We start from the raw sequence: 15,358 nt of genomic DNA on the forward strand, positions 1-15,358 counted from the left end.
GACCGTCTTTCTGCCTCCGGATTATTTCACCGATGCTCTTGTACTTTTGCAGCCATTGTTGGGTGGGCTGTAGCTTAGTGGTATAGTCCCTGCCTTGCATGCAGAAAGTCTCCTATTCACTCCGTGGCATCTTCCAAGTAGGCGTGGGGGGAAACCCTGCCTGAGCCCTCCTGCCACTCAGTGGTCTGGCTCAATATAAACCAGCTTTACTGCGTTTCTAAACACGCTTTAAAAAAAACAACTCCGATTCTCTGCCAGCCATGTTTTGTGCCCCCACAGAGTAGCAAACGTGCCCATGTTGTCTTCTGCGTTAAATAGCGGAGGGTGCCGGTCGAATGTCCTTTTCTAGGCACCAGATTGGTTTTGGACACCCCCGAAAGGAGACGTCTGCCATCTGATGCAGATGAACCTCAATGGTGGAAAGGAGAAACTCTCCACTACCTTGGGGACGTGCCCGTTTTTCCGAAACTGAATCGGGAGCGGCTGCCATCCTACACGCAGCTAGCCGAGCTGTGTGTAGGATTTGCAGCGAATGGCAGAATTGTCTTCAAGTTGAACAATGGGTTACCTGGATGTGTGTGTGTGTGTGTGTGTTTTAATACCTCCTTGTCCAAAGTACCTTTTGCCTCTGCCCTGCCCACCTCTCTTTCCTTTTTGCGTTCTAAACTGGGTTTCTTTGTAAGATGTTATTTTAAGGGTTGGGGTTCTCTTTACACTGAACACATTTTACAATTTCTCTCACTCGGCATAATAGATTCTAGTCTGTTAGTTGCAGGAAAGGCGTGAAGCTAGAGAGGCCATTGGAGCCTTGCCCCATGAGAGTTTAGCAGATCATAGAATCATAGAACAGCAGAGTTGGAAGGGGCCTACAAGGCCATCCAGTCCACCCCCCTGCTCAGTGCAGGAATCCACCTAAAGCATCCCTGACAGATGCTTGTCCAGCTGCCTCTTGAAGGCCTCTAGTGTGGGAGAGCCCACAACCTCCCTAGGTAACTGGTTCCATTGTCAGACTGCTCTAACAGTCAGGAAGTTTTTCCTGATGTCCAGCTGGAATCTGGCTTCCTTTAATTTGAACCACTACACTTGTTCTGAGTATGTGTGTGTGGTTTCCAAGATCTCATGGAGCTGAGTTCTGCTGCCTGTGCTACGTTCCCCGTTCAACTTGGAGCATACAAACACACACACACAATCGAAATGAAGAAGCTGTCTCTTCTGTGTTGGTTTTGTTTTTCGCAAGACACACAGCTTATCCGAAGGAACAGACTTCGCGTTCCAGTCCAGACAGCGAATGGTTCGACTTGGCTGCAGAGGTTATCCTGAACGTAACTGCTTCCCCGTGGGCCTTGCCTAAAAACAGAACTGACGCTTTTAATGCCAACCTGTCAATCTTTGCCCAGCTGAATAGAGTCCCTCTCCCTGGCAAGTGACAATTCCAGCCAGCTTTCCCACCTTAACTCTGCCCCTTAGAAACTGCCCTTTTGTGGCTTTTCCAACCGAGATTCTTGACACTGGGTTGCTGTCTCAGTCCCCTCAGGGCAACCTGGCTGCAGAAAGACCGCTCTCTCCTTCCAACTGGTGGTAGCGATGGCTCCCCTCCTGTACAATCTTCACGACAAACGGAGTGATTCATCCCAGGCCTGCTGCCCTGAGAGCAGTCGTAGGAAATGCGCTTATGAAAGATCACCGCCCGCCCTCCTGCGTGTATAGCCCCTCAGAAAAACATTGGCAGTCCACTGGGCAGGCGTGCACCACCAGTATTATTGCTGGCTACAATTCCGGAGTGCAGCATTCTTTTTTTAAAAACAAAAAACATGATCCGGAGAGGCATTTGAGCTGTTCTTTTCCCACTTTAGTTTGTGGGATGGTTCTTAACGTTTTGCCATGCTGGTGGCAGCTGGTCCCTATCTACTGGTTGGAATGGGGCGGCTGTTTTTATTACTACTATCCGTGGGCTCAAAGCACCGGAGACGTGGGACCATAAGTTTCCAGAGAACAACAGAGGTGTGTTTGTACACCCATAAAAGAACAGGGCAAGGCTCTCGGAAATCCCCCTGTTTGACGAGTGGAAGTCTCAAAGAGCGCAATTCAGTGGTGTTGCTGATACTTTGCACCCAACATGCCCCGGGTCCAATCCTTGGCGAGGGTTGGCAGTACCATGCTTTAGAAATTTGGGGAGTAGCCCTTAATGACCACCCTGAGAGCAGCCGTCGCAGGAGCAAACTGTAATCGTGGTGCTGTGATATACAGGAGCTTAAAATGCTTAAAAGGGAGACTTAATTGGATGCTCAGCTGTGATCGTGGAGCCTGAACTTTGATCGATGTAATGGTGTCCCAAACTCAGGTACGTATTCAGCTGTGCATCTTACACGCACAATTCCTCATCCAGCAAGCGATACACAGGCTGATGCGTGTTACACAGGCCCAAACATCTGGAAAAGAGATTATCAACTTAACAGGGTCTTTAGGCTATCTCATTAATTCTTTAAACATTTAATTGGAAAATCCGCTCCTGGGTGATTCTACCCATCTCTCCATATAACATCTGGAAGAAGAATGAGAATATTCCTGGGCGCACGTATTTACTTACATGAATTACATACCGCTGTGCATCCAATAAAACACCCCAGTGGATAACCATAAAAAGGAAGGGAGGGAACCAATCAAAATTATGCTGGCATTGTTAGGGAAGGTTTGTTTAAAAGTGTCTTCAGCCTTCGACATGTTTAGGGCTTTCACTGCTGGGTCTTAGTACAATAACGTTGCATTTGGAGAGAAAGACGCAAGCCAGCAGAGCAGAGCCGAAACGGAGACGCTGTCGGTGCTCAGGTAGGTGAGCACCACACTAAAACACACCAGTATGCTGATCAAACTGGCCTCGTTAAAGCTACTGGGAGCCCTGCCGGAATAAAGTAACTCCTGGATTGGTGCGTGAACGTTACACAGAAGAGTCGATCCCAGCGGCAGAGCCAGGTAAGGGGGCAAGGGGGAGGGGGGTCTTACCTGCATCCGTCTGCAGTCCCGCGGTTGCTTCAACTGAGCCCGAGAACTCAGTCTTTTGAGTCTAGTCTTCCTGGTTGAGTCCTCGGGCTCAGTTGAAGCAGCCGCGGGACCGAGGACAGATGCAGGTAAGGGAGAGGAAGGAGGGGGGGGTTACCTGGCCCTGCAGCCGCCGCTGCCCATGCGGCGATGGTGGCAGAGCCAGGGAGGGGGGGTCTTACCTGCGTCTGTTGTGGCCTGTCACCACCTTCACTAGAGCCCACGGCTCAACCAGGAAGTGTAGGCCACAGGCCTACAGTTCCTGGTTGAGCCATGGGCTCTAGTGAAGCTGGGATGGGCCGGGATAGACACAGGTAAGGGGGAGGAGGGAGGGGGGCCTTACCTGGCGCCACTCCCCTCCACTGCGGAGCTCCGATTCGGAGCGGAGCGGCCCCTAGGTGGATCGAGGCGGGGCGGAGCGGGGCCAATCGGCAATTTGCGGATCGGGCGCGGAGAAGATCGGGGGGTCCGTGCACACCCTAGTGAAAGGTGCTGCACACGCCTATGACATTTGTATTGAGTTTATTTAAATCATTAAATCAAGTTGCCAGGTTCCTTAACCCAGCAGTGGAGTCTGACGCTTCCTTGTCCACCACGATGGGCACTCTGGCTCACGGATCACTCTCCGTTGCTACGCGAATCGGACTTGTAGGGTCATCATCTAGAGCGATCTCAAACGGAAGCCGGCAGAGGGCAACAGAGCGTGGCATCCATTGAATTCCAGGCGATTCTGACCGCCTGGCTTTCTGCAGACACTCCGACGAAGGGCAGGAGATCATTTAGGGCGACGTTCCAAAGCCGCATGTAGAATTAAATGCCCATCTGGCGACGGTTATATCACCTGGTATTGATTGTGGTAACCGTTCTGTCAATTATTAATCCTTCCTTTCATGGCTTTCTTGAGCGGCAACCAAATCTGACTCTTAATTCCACCCCCTGCTCTCATGATCGTGGCAAAAAACAGCTACAAAACGAGCCACGGAAGAAGTTTTCCTGTAGCAGTGTGCTTGAGGCAAGGTTCAAATTTGCCCGTTTTTGTCCTGGCATGAGCTTTTTACTTCTGAAAATAAACGGAAAACTCCGTTCAAGAACAGGGCATATAACTACAATCTCTCTGGCTGCTTTGGGGGGCGATGGGACATCCACCATCACCCCCTGATTTCCAAAAATGTGGGTGGGGGAGCAGTAGTTTCTTCTGCCTTCCTCCAGTTTTGATATAGCCATTATAAAAATTAATTGTACTGATTTTGTGCATGCATGCACTTACACTATTGTTCTGGTTCTCCCTCGAATTATCCCACTTCAGATATATAGCGTTTATATACAGTATGAAAGCTTGAAAACTTACACTTCTGCTGTAGCGCCTTGCTGTGATCCGTTGAGGCTCATTCTCACGCCTTGTTGTTTTCGCCACTGTTCCCTCCGCTCAGGCTTAGAAAGCTAAACTATCCCCACCGCACCCCAAAATATGGCGTTTTCTGAACCCTATTGTGACCTACATCCTGTCCTAATTCAGATTTTGTAATTCTTTAAATTCCTTTCCTGTGCTCACTTTCTGTCACCATCATCCCAGTTGCAGCCTGGACACCGTTGCTGAAGCAGGAGAAGCCACGCTTCCCTCCCTGCTTCGCTTGTCCAGCCTGCCACGGGGCACATTTGAAATCCGACACACTCACTAGAACAGGCAATGGAACGGGCAGGGAGGAGGTGCGGGTGACTGCCACGTTTCGTGCTCCAGTGGGAGACTGGAAGGTCCATGTGCCTGTAATGGCTATAAGCATATCTTAGCAAAAGCAAAGCCATGTTTGATCAATCTGATCCATCAATATAGAGAGGTCAGGCACCGGGCATTGTATTAATAGCAGTAACCTCTAAAAAAAAAAAGACCTTGCTTATGCAAAACCTATAAAGTTAGACTTACTGCTTTTCTTCATTGCCAGGCCAAGATTTCCTGTTTTTTCCTAAGTAGCTGGGCCAAATCGTCTGCTTTTCTTGGTTGCTCATCTTGCCACAGGAAGGTTATGGTCAACTAGAGTTTATGTCTTTGAAAACAAGCTTTCTGTGCATGCTCTAGTTGCTTCCGCCGAACTGACTAATAAAAACAGCAGGCACAACCGGCAATCCTCAGAGAAGTGTATTCCTTGGCAGAGGTCTGCCTTCTCTCCGTTGCAATGTGAATTCCTTTCTATTAAAGATGCGTCTTTGTAATGTTTGGGCCACAACATGCCATATCCAGGTCACCAGAAAGGTAATCCTCGAGTATTATTATTATTATTATTATTATTATTATTATTAATTATTTATTTATTTATATAGCACCATCAATGTACATGGCTGTTTTCATTCTCGGCTCCAAAACAGCACCACCAATAGCCCTACAGCCAATAATATGCGAACATAAGAACATGATGGATCACACCAAGGGACTATCTAGTCCAGCACTCTGTTCACACAGAGACCAACCAGCTGTCAACCAGGGATTCACGAACAGGACACAAGTGCAACAGCACTCTCCCACTCATGTTCCCCAGCAACAGGAAGTAGCACTTAGCCATCAGGGCTAGTAGCCGTTGATAGCCTTCGCCTCCAGGAATTTATCCGACGCCCCTTTAAAGCCATTCAAATTGGTGGTATTTCAACGTAGCTTCAGCTCTGGTATTGACTAGGCTGTGCTGTTGGCCTGAGGCAGCATTCGGTGGGAAAAAGCTAGAAGCAGAATGGTTTCATTTTACAGATGAGCTCAGGTGCAACTACATCTGTTGAAAAGGGGGACGGATTTAGGTCCGCCGAAAACAAACCCAGGTGGCACCCTACCTGGCTGGTCTGAGGACACCTTCTCAATACCGGACAGAACTCCAGCTGAACATCAGGAAAAACTTCCTGGCTGTTAGAGCAGTATGATCATTGAACCCATGACCTAAGGAGGTGGTGGGCTCTCCCACCCTAGAGGCCTTCAAGAGGCAGCTGGACAACCACCTGTCAGGGATGCTTTAGGGTGGATTCCTGCATTGAGCAGGGGGTTGGACTGGATGGCCTTAGAGGCCCCTTCCAACTCTACTATTCTTTGTGCCTGACAGGCAGAAATGCAACGCTAGATGTAGCTTTCCCGCAGTGCTCCAGCGAGAGGGGAACGCCTCCCTGCTGGATGAACTGCACCTGTTGAGTTTTCTCTCATCGCAGCTGAGGATCCCCATCTGGGGGGAAAACCCAACACAGCCAGAAGGACGCATCTTCCAAATCTCGTTTTTTCTTTAAAGGAGAGTGAACAAGCAACCTAGTTATAGGTGAACGCAGATGCTTTATTGCTGTGGATCGTGAGAAGACAGACGGACAGCAAGAAGATGGATTTTCATACGGCCCCTCCTTTCGCCACCTTCGTGGTCTGCCGTCACCCGCCCCAGCCATGAGCCGCATGGTAGATACGGAACAACCCAAATACATGTATTGCTAGCGCAAGGTGGCAGCGAATAATCCCCACTGGGGGAAGCAACGCAGGCTTTCCGGCGGCCATTAGGCTCACGCAATGAAAGGTCGCCTTCCGCCCGAGCGAGGACAGACAGGGAAGAGGAAAAGTCTGCTGCGGGTCTTCGTCCCTTTGTCCCGAGGCGGCTCCGAATCGGCGGCTTCGCGTCACATAACTGACGCTGCGCAGATTCGGAGCTACCCCGGGGGCAGAGGCAATGTTAAGACACCGCCTCGGACTCAGTTTTTCTTTTCTGGCCGCCGGCTTCCGAATCGGCCTTGCTCCATGGCTTTGAACGGCGGCCTCACAGGCTGACATGCAGCAGGTGAAACTTTCCCTAGAAGACACATAGTGCCGGCTCGATTTTTCCTTATCAGGTTATTCTTGAACACAGAAGAGCAGAACCCAGAAATGGCCAATTCTTCCACGGATCCGTTGGTTTTAAACCCGTAAGTCCAGGACTGGGCGTCTTGCAGTTAGACTTTTACGAGAATCTCCGATTGTGGCTTTTCCATTTACAAAGCAGACGCGCACGTGCAGCCAAGGCGTACCTTAATCCACAACCCTGCGCTTTTCCTGAAAAAACTTCGGACGTGCCCTGCGGATGTGGATCGAGGCCTGAGTAATGCGGCGTTCTTTGAGAAAATCCCAGAAGCCAACAGGCACCCGAGACTGACCGGCTCTCTAGGGGAGGGGTTCAGCTCTGTAGAACTACATATATTCAAATCCATCCCCTGTAACCCTCGTCCGGGGCTGTGTGTAATTCCACCATACAAAAGAAGAAAAGTTAAAGAATGGAATCCTACGGGCTGAAAAACTAAATTCATAGATGCTGCAGCCACGTAGAGCTGCACACATCCTCTTATTTTTCTGCATCACTGTTTCGTTTTGCCCTTTTTAAAAACTCTCTTTGGCGTAATTCGCAATTCATTCTGGTTTGTTCATCGGGTGGGGGGGAAGGTAAAAAGCGACGTAATTCCACCCCCCACCCCCAGGTCAATCTTATTTACAACGCCATCCTAGGCGTGTGTCCTCAAAAGCCACCTTGAATTCCATGGGACGCCTAGGTAAGCATGAAGCCCTCAGCCACAGCCAATGAGGACTAGAACCTTAATTGTTTTGACTGAAAGCTGAGATTCTCCGGCAGTGAAATTCTTTGAACAGTTATCTCGTGGGGTTTTCTGCACACGCAGCACACGCACAGCCCTGCCCTAGAGTAGCCAGGATTTAACCACCTGCCCTTCCTGTCTCTATTGTCTCACCCCTCTCCCCAGCTGGGCTGGGGTGGGGAAAGTTTGATTATTCATTACATGTTTATCCCGCCTTTCCTGCAAGGAGGTCAGGGCAACAATGTGCCTCTCTTTTATCCTCACAACAACCCTGTGAGGTAGGTCAGGCTCAGGGCATCCAGGCAGCTTCATGGCTCAGAGGGGGATTTGAACCCGGGACTCCCGCACTTCATGGCTGAGAGGGGGATTTGAACCCGGGACTCCTGCTGATCGACAACCCATGCAAGCACCTCTCCCATCAAGGTTCCTCACCTGCCCCCCCCCCCTGGATGACCCTGTGCCTTTAACGCTCTTGTGGCAGGCAGAAATTCAACTGGGCGCAGATGTAACGATGGAGATGCACCGCGTGAACTTCTGCCTGCGGTGACGCTGTTCAAAGGCGCAGGGTACTTCTGGTGGGGGTCAAGATAGGAGGCGCCCTCTTTCTAGGGCGTTTTTGCCCAAGGATAGGAAGACAATTGAAGCTGGAATTATGGGGATTCTTGCCTGAACCAGGCTAGGAGACCCACGGTGCCACATGGAGGGACAGATGGTTTGTGTGAGAGGAGAGGAAAGTCCTGTAAGTGCTATATAATTCTCCTGTAAGGAAACGCTCAGCCTCCCCCCATCCCACCCACCCCCAGATCAAAATCATAGAATAGTAGAGTTGGAAGGGGCCCTTGAGGCCATCAAGTCCAACCCCCTGCTCAATCTTTCTTCCTTCGCTTCATCTTCCTTGTTCCTGGAGTCTTTGCATCTTCAGAATCTGGGAAAGGATCTTTTGGATGTCCTCGTCCATGTGGCCCTGGGAAGGAGAAAGCGAAGGAGGCTGGTGAGCTGAGAACCATTTGGCCTATCCGTCAGGACTTTGGCTGCAGCGTGCTCCGTCTGGGGCTGCCTCCAGAGACGGCACGGAAGCGGCAGCCGGTGCAAACATAGAAGACCGGCTTGCGTGGGCTGCCCATTGGTTTCTGAGCCCAATGCAAGGTGCTGGTTCTCCCCCATAAAGCCTTACACGGCTTGGGACCGTGGAGTGCCTCTCCCGACACGAACCTACACTACGCTCAATATCTAAGGCCCTACTCCGAGGGAGGCTCAGAAGACAGCAGCACGGGAGAGGGTCTTTTCAGCAATGGCCCCCCACCTGTTATGGAATGGTCTCCCCGACAAGGCCCCCTCGGTGCCAACTCCACCATCATTTCGGCGTCAGGTTAAAACTTTTCTCTTCCCAGGCATTTAGCAGCATGTGCTGAGTTTTAATCGATCCCGGATCTGGGTGTTTTTTTTAGGTTTGATTGATATCTTGATGTCGTTTTTAGATCTATGTCGTCTTTGTGTACACTGTCTGTTGTATGTTTTTTAAGTTTTTAAATTTTGCATAGCGTTTATATTGTTTTAGTCTTTTGTAAACCAAACCACCCAGAGAGCTTCGGCTATGCGGCAGTATAGAAATAATAATACCATATTTCTTCGATTCTAAGACACACTTTTTCCCCCCATATAAACATCTCTAAAAATGGGGTGCGTCTTAGAATCGCGGGTACAATTATTGTTCTTAGAATCAAAGCTTTTTTTCTGGTGGTGGTACTGAAATTAGTGTGCGTCTTACAATCAATAGCGTCTTACAATCGAAGAAATACAGTAATAATAATAATAATAATAATAATAATAATAATAATGTTCTTGCGTCCAGTTCTGGGCTCCACAATTCAAGGAGGATGCAGACAAACTGGAGGGTGTTCAGAGGAGAGCGACCAGGATGATCAGGGGTCTGGAAACAAAGCCCTATGAAGAGAGACTGAAAGAACTGGGCATGTTTAGCCTGGAGAAGAGAAGATGGAGGGGAGACATGATAGCGCTCTTCAAATACTTAAAAGGCTGTCACACAGAGGAGGGCCAGGATCTCTTCTCGATCCTCCCAGAGTGCAGGACACGGAATAATGGGCTCAAGTTAAACGAAGCCAGATTCCAGCTGGACATCAGGAAAAACTTCCTGACTGTTAGAGCAGTATGACAATGGAATCAGTTGCCTAGGGAGGTTGTGGGCTCTCCCACACTAGAGGCATTCTGGACAAGCATCTGTCAGGGATGTTTTAGGGTGGATTCCTGCCTTGAGCAGGGGGTTGGACTTGATGGCCTTATAGGCCCCTTCCAACTCTGCTATTCTATGATTCTATGATTTTTCCACTAACAAATCTCCGCTCACTGCAAGGGGCAACTTTAAAAACCAACTCTGTGCTTTTGTGTTCAAAGGAGGTGAAACTTAGTTTGCCACAAGGCACATCATGTTCAAATACAAACATGAGCCTGAATTGTATATATCCGGGTCGACCTGTCTCAAAAAGCACGCTGTAGAACTGGAAAAGAAACGGCAAACAAAATAATTTGACGCCCTTCCCCGTGAGGAAAAGCCACAGGGATTGGTACTTTTTTTAGTTTAGAAATGAGGGGCGTTGGTTTATATCGTTATGGAGGTGCCATTATAGTTATGGTGGAGAAACGGAGAAAACTGGGCTCACCCAATTGTCATGACCAGGCCTGTTCCCTTTAGGCTGGGAGAAAGAGTTTCTGGCGATCAATCGGAATCAGATTCTGAAGCGGAAGAGACGGCACCAGAAACGTACCAGCCTACACGGGGAGTTGGGGAGGTGACTCTTACGGGCTCGTCACCAGCTGGGGATGAACCTTCGCCAGACCTTATCACTGAACACCCAGGATGGGGCAGGGGGGTGTTCTACCGGTTCTGGATGGGATTGCATTCACCCTGAAGGAGCAGGTTCGTAGCTCGGGGGTTCTAGAACCATCATTGTCACTCGAGGCTCTGGTGACCTCGGTGGCACGGAGTGCCTTCTACAGACTCCGGTTGGTGGCCCAGCTACGCCCCTATCTAGACAGGGATAACCTGGCTTCAGTCATCCATGCTCTGGTAACCTCCAAGTTAGATTACTGCAATGCGCTCTACGTAGGGCTGCTTTTGAAGACGGTTCGGAAGCTGCAGCTCGTGCAAAATGCAGCATCCAGATTGATTTCGGGAACCAGAAGGTTCCACCATATAACTCCTGCTCTGGTCCGCTTGCACTGGCTGCCTGTATGTTTCCGAGCCCAATTCAAGGTGCTGGTTTTGACCTATAAAGCCTTCCACGGCTTGGGACCACAATACCTGACGGAACGCCTCTCCCGACGTGAATATACCCGGTCACTACGTTCAACATCTAAGGTCCTCCTCCGGGTGCCTACTCCGAGAGAGGCTCGGAGTGTGGCAACAAGGGACAGGGCCTTTTCGGTGGCGGCCCCCAGACTGTGGAACGATCTCCCTGACGAGGCTCGCCTGGCGCCAACGCTGCTATCTTTCCGGCGCCAGGTTAAGACTTTCCTCTTTGCCCAGGCATATGGCGGCACATCTTAATCACCCACATGTTTAGTTTTTTAACGGTTTTTAATGCTTTATGTGTGTATGTTCTGCGTTTTAGAATTTTAAATTTTGTATACTCGTTTTTATCTTAATTTAAGAATTTCTGTAGACCGCCTAGAGAGCCCTGGTTATGGGGGCGGTATATAAGTGTAATAAATAAATAAATAAATAAATAAATAAATAAATAAAAACACACAGTCTGTGGGAAATCAGTATTCTTCTGAGGGGGAGGGCAGTTCAGGGCTGGCTGATCCCAGAGTCCACCGCAGACTCAAACGGGCAGAGCTAAAGGTGAGAGAAAGTCAGCCTGGCTAGCTTCTCGCCAATGGCTTCCTCAGAACCAGCCTCCTTGAAGTTAAAGCGTTCTGGGAAAAGGCTTTCCCTTTTTCTTGAAAGGACAATTGTCTCGCTTGGTTCGCCTAGTTTTGCTTAGAGGAAAGTTCCTAGAGGTTGGACTCTCTTCAGGTGAGGAGAGACGTTCATTGCCTGAATAAAGCTTTGTGAATTATGTGGCTGACCTCTTTATTGTCTCCCAATAAGGCGGGAGGTTTGGGGCAACACGACACCAATGAACTTGATGGGCAGTGGGGCAGACCAAAGAACGCCCTCCTTCGCACAGTGCAAGGCTGACCTGTGGAATTCACTGCCTCAAAATGCAACGGTGAGTCCCAGTTTCAATAGCTCTTAAAGGGGGTTAGACAAAATGGGGACAGAAGGTGTCTATTCACAGCTCTGGGTCCGGGTGGCCTAATTGCATCTCCGCGTTCAGCGTATCTCCAAGAACTAAAAGTAGGAAAAAAGGCATGGCATTTCTCTGTGCTGAAGCCGAAAGAATCGTCAACGCTCCAAGCTCCCTGGGAATCCTGGGCCGGTTCTATGTTGCTCAGGCGTAGGGGAAATAAAAGCCAAAGGAGATCAGGTAACTGCTTTGAAAACACAGGTAACCAAAGTTGCTTCATGATCCTCCCCCACGATTACCATGCAACAAAGCCTGGCACAAGAGGCAGACACAGGCATAGGCGTGCACAAAGGAGGTGCTGGGGGTACCCAGGCACACCTTAATGTCTCAAGCAATAAGTGCCGAATTGAGGAGGTCGCTAAGTAGGGATCCAGATGAAGTGGGAATGGCCCTCCGGATGCCCTCCAGCTGCTCCACCATCTCCTCATCCCCCCCCCCGCATTGAATAAAAACAATGTCCTTTATGACTGAGTAGTCAATAAATGTTCATCGTTAAAAAGAAAAATCCCCAGGTGCATCCCCTAATGCAGCCTTCCTCAACCTGGGGCGCTCCAGATGTGTTGGACTACAACTCCCAGAATGCCCCAGCCAGCTGCTGGCTGGGGCATTCTGGGAGATGCTGTCCAACACATCTGGAGCGCCCCAGGTTGAGGAAGGCTGCCCTAATGAAATGTGCTGCACACGCCTATGGACACAGGTCAACGCAACCGCACGCAACATGCTTAAGCACATCGACATGCGCACACTGGCTCTAAGCACTGATGGACACATGAATGACCTTCCAGCCTCGTGCCGGGTCCACTCCACTGGGCTGTCACGCCCCTTCTGTCCTTCCTTCCTTGCAAACCGCTGCCTCTAAGAACCCAGGTGAGGAGAGTGATTCTCCCCTCACCGAAAGCTGCGTCCGGACAGGTACTGAGAAGTGTGTGGGGAGGGGGGGTGGAATCAGTGAAGGGAAAATATGAAGGGGAAAAGAAGGTGAGGATAGGAATGAGGTGTATCATTTTGGTGGCGCACCAGAGTCTTACGTGGCCGGCATGCAAAGAGAAAGCCTTCAAAACTCCCAGCGGATGCCCGGTTGACACACACTCACACAGGCGTAGAACTCACATTCTCACGAGTACGACCCACACGCAACCCGCCACTCCACACTGGTGTTACTGTGCCCTCGGAGGGGTTCCCTGCACATGCCCCATGGAAATTAACAGGACCTGGGGCGAAGCATTGATGTGTTCACGCACACCTTCCATCCGTTCCAAGGAGCATTTGTACAGGAAAAGTTCCTGGCGGGTTGCACTCAAGATATATGCCATACACCCATTGGCCTTCCCTGCCCCTCCTGCTACAACCTCCTGCTCCCTCCCCACAACCAGGACCCATGCTGACCCACCTGGATAGCATAGAGGAGGTGTCCCCTGTACAGTGAAACAATATTGCCGTGCCGCCGTTCAGCCTCCTGTAACCAAAGAGAGACCAGGAACTGAAATAAGCGCCCAGAGCTTTCCCCCGCTGGCCATGTCAGTATTAAAGTTCAGGTTTAACATCTGAATCCGTAGAAAAGCAACCAATGTGGCTCTTCTTGGCGAACTCCAGCACTTCCAAACTTTTCCCCGTTTCCAGCCCTCACTCTGAATTGGCTTTATGCAGAAACTGAAATATGAGCCCAGAGTTCCCCCCACAGCCATGACAATATTAATGTTCAGTTTTAACATCTGAATCTGTAAAAAAGCAACTAATGAGGCTCTTCTTGGTGAACTCCAGCACTTCCAAACTTTTCCCTGTTTCCAGCCCTCACTCTGAATTGCCTTTATGCAGAAACTGAAATATGAGCCCAGAGTTCCCCCCACAGCCATGACAATATTAATGTTCAGTTTTAACATCTGAATCCGTAAAAAAGCAACTAATGAGGCTCTTCTTGGTGAACTCCAGCACTTCCAAACTTTTCCCCATTTCCAGCCCTCACTCTGAATTGGCTTTATGCAGAAACTGAAATATGAGCCCAGAGTTCCCCCCACAGCCATGACAATATTAATGTTCAGTTTTAACATCTGAATCCGTAAAAAAGCAACTAATGAGGCTCTTCTTGGCGAACTCCAGCACTTCCAAACTTTTCCCCATTTCCAGCCCTTGCTCTGAATTGGCTTTATGCACCAACTGAAATAAGAACCCAGAGATTCCCCCACCCCGGCCGTGCCGGTATTAAAGTTCAGTTTTAACATCTGAATCCGTAAAAGAATAGCAACCAGTGTGGCTCTTCCTGGCGAACTCCAGCACTTTCAAACTTTCCCCCATTTACGGCCCTCACTCTGAATTGGCTTTATGAGCTTGTCACCACACTAGCAGCAGGATTTCAGATTGGCTGGCAACAGTAATTTCAGCTTCATTTTCCTTGCCTATTTGAGTTCGTTGGGAATGACACAGGAGGACACAGGCCTTTCTGGGAATTTTGTTACTGACGGTACTTGCAGTGACTGGCTGTAAGAGGCCAAGTGGTCACAAGCTGGGGGTTCAAGTCCCTCCCTGATTTCTGTTGCTCTACAGCACCACCACAGCAGGTGGCTGGTGGATGTATTGCAGCTTTCAAGCACAACAGGATCAGGTGATTCTAGGAGCCAGCAGGGGACCACCTGGTCTTATATAACAGCTATCTCTGACCTGACAGCTTGGACCACATCGATGCTAGGTCCCGGGCTGAGAAGAGGAGGAGACCCTTTCTTCACAATGAACTACGGGCCGGAGAAATTCCCACGACTTTCTCAGGGGGCGGGCTTGCATTTTTAGTCAGGGAACAACACTCTTCATCCTAATCATTTCAGCTGCCATTTTTCCTACAGCATCAACAAAACTTTCCCCATCCGTCTCACTCCTCCCCGCCAACCCATCTGAAGACGCCTCTGACTTTATCGCTGTCTCTTGAGCGTGAAAAAAATTAAAAGGTAGATCTCCCACCCCTGGAAGTGCTACTCAAAGTCATCGGAAGTCCTTCACCCCACTTTCCCCCCCCCTCTTCTGCATTTTGCCTCCCCCTACAAGTCCTACAACCATGCCCCAAAAATTCTCCTGAGAACGTACGGCGCAACCCTAAGGCTAGCAAGAAAATTCTGGGCCCTCCGAGGTCACACACAGCCACGATAATGACAAGGTCAAGAAAGGCCTATGGTTGCCCCTGGATTATTTACAGAAGGAACGAGGGGGCATGAAAGGTGAAAACTAGAGCTGAAATACGCTGTGGGGCACTTTTCTTGACGGATTCCCACACCTCATGGGAAAAGTGTCCCCTCAATGGCGATTTTTCCTAGCAGGGGTTTCAATCTGGGTGAAAGCGTGCGTGCATTTGGCGCCTTCGCTCTGAATTGGCTTTGAGAGACGGCTGTCTCCAGATTCTTGGTGCTTAAGAATGCAGGCGTGAAAAAGAGCGCTAAAAGGCAGGCATTTGGGGG

The 15,358-nt window shown here is 49.7% G+C and overlaps 1 protein-coding gene across 1 annotated transcript in view; it reads right to left on the reverse strand.

Moving 5' to 3' along the window:
• Positions 1-8,494: 8,494 nt before the first annotated feature.
• The window catches only part of ANKRD24 (ankyrin repeat domain 24), a 36,691-nt gene continuing 29,827 nt past the window's right edge, over positions 8,495-15,358 (reverse strand). Inside the window, exons 21-22 of the mRNA XM_063147040.1 lie at positions 13,309-13,374; positions 8,495-8,572 (exon numbers count right to left, since the gene is read on the reverse strand). Of these exons, the coding sequence (XP_063003110.1) occupies positions 8,495-8,572; positions 13,309-13,374 (144 nt within the window). The remainder of the gene's footprint in view (positions 8,573-13,308; positions 13,375-15,358) is intronic.

This window comes from Elgaria multicarinata, chromosome 23 (assembly GCF_023053635.1).
Source record: "Elgaria multicarinata webbii isolate HBS135686 ecotype San Diego chromosome 23, rElgMul1.1.pri, whole genome shotgun sequence".
NCBI classification, from domain to species: Eukaryota; Metazoa; Chordata; class Lepidosauria; order Squamata; family Anguidae; genus Elgaria; species Elgaria multicarinata.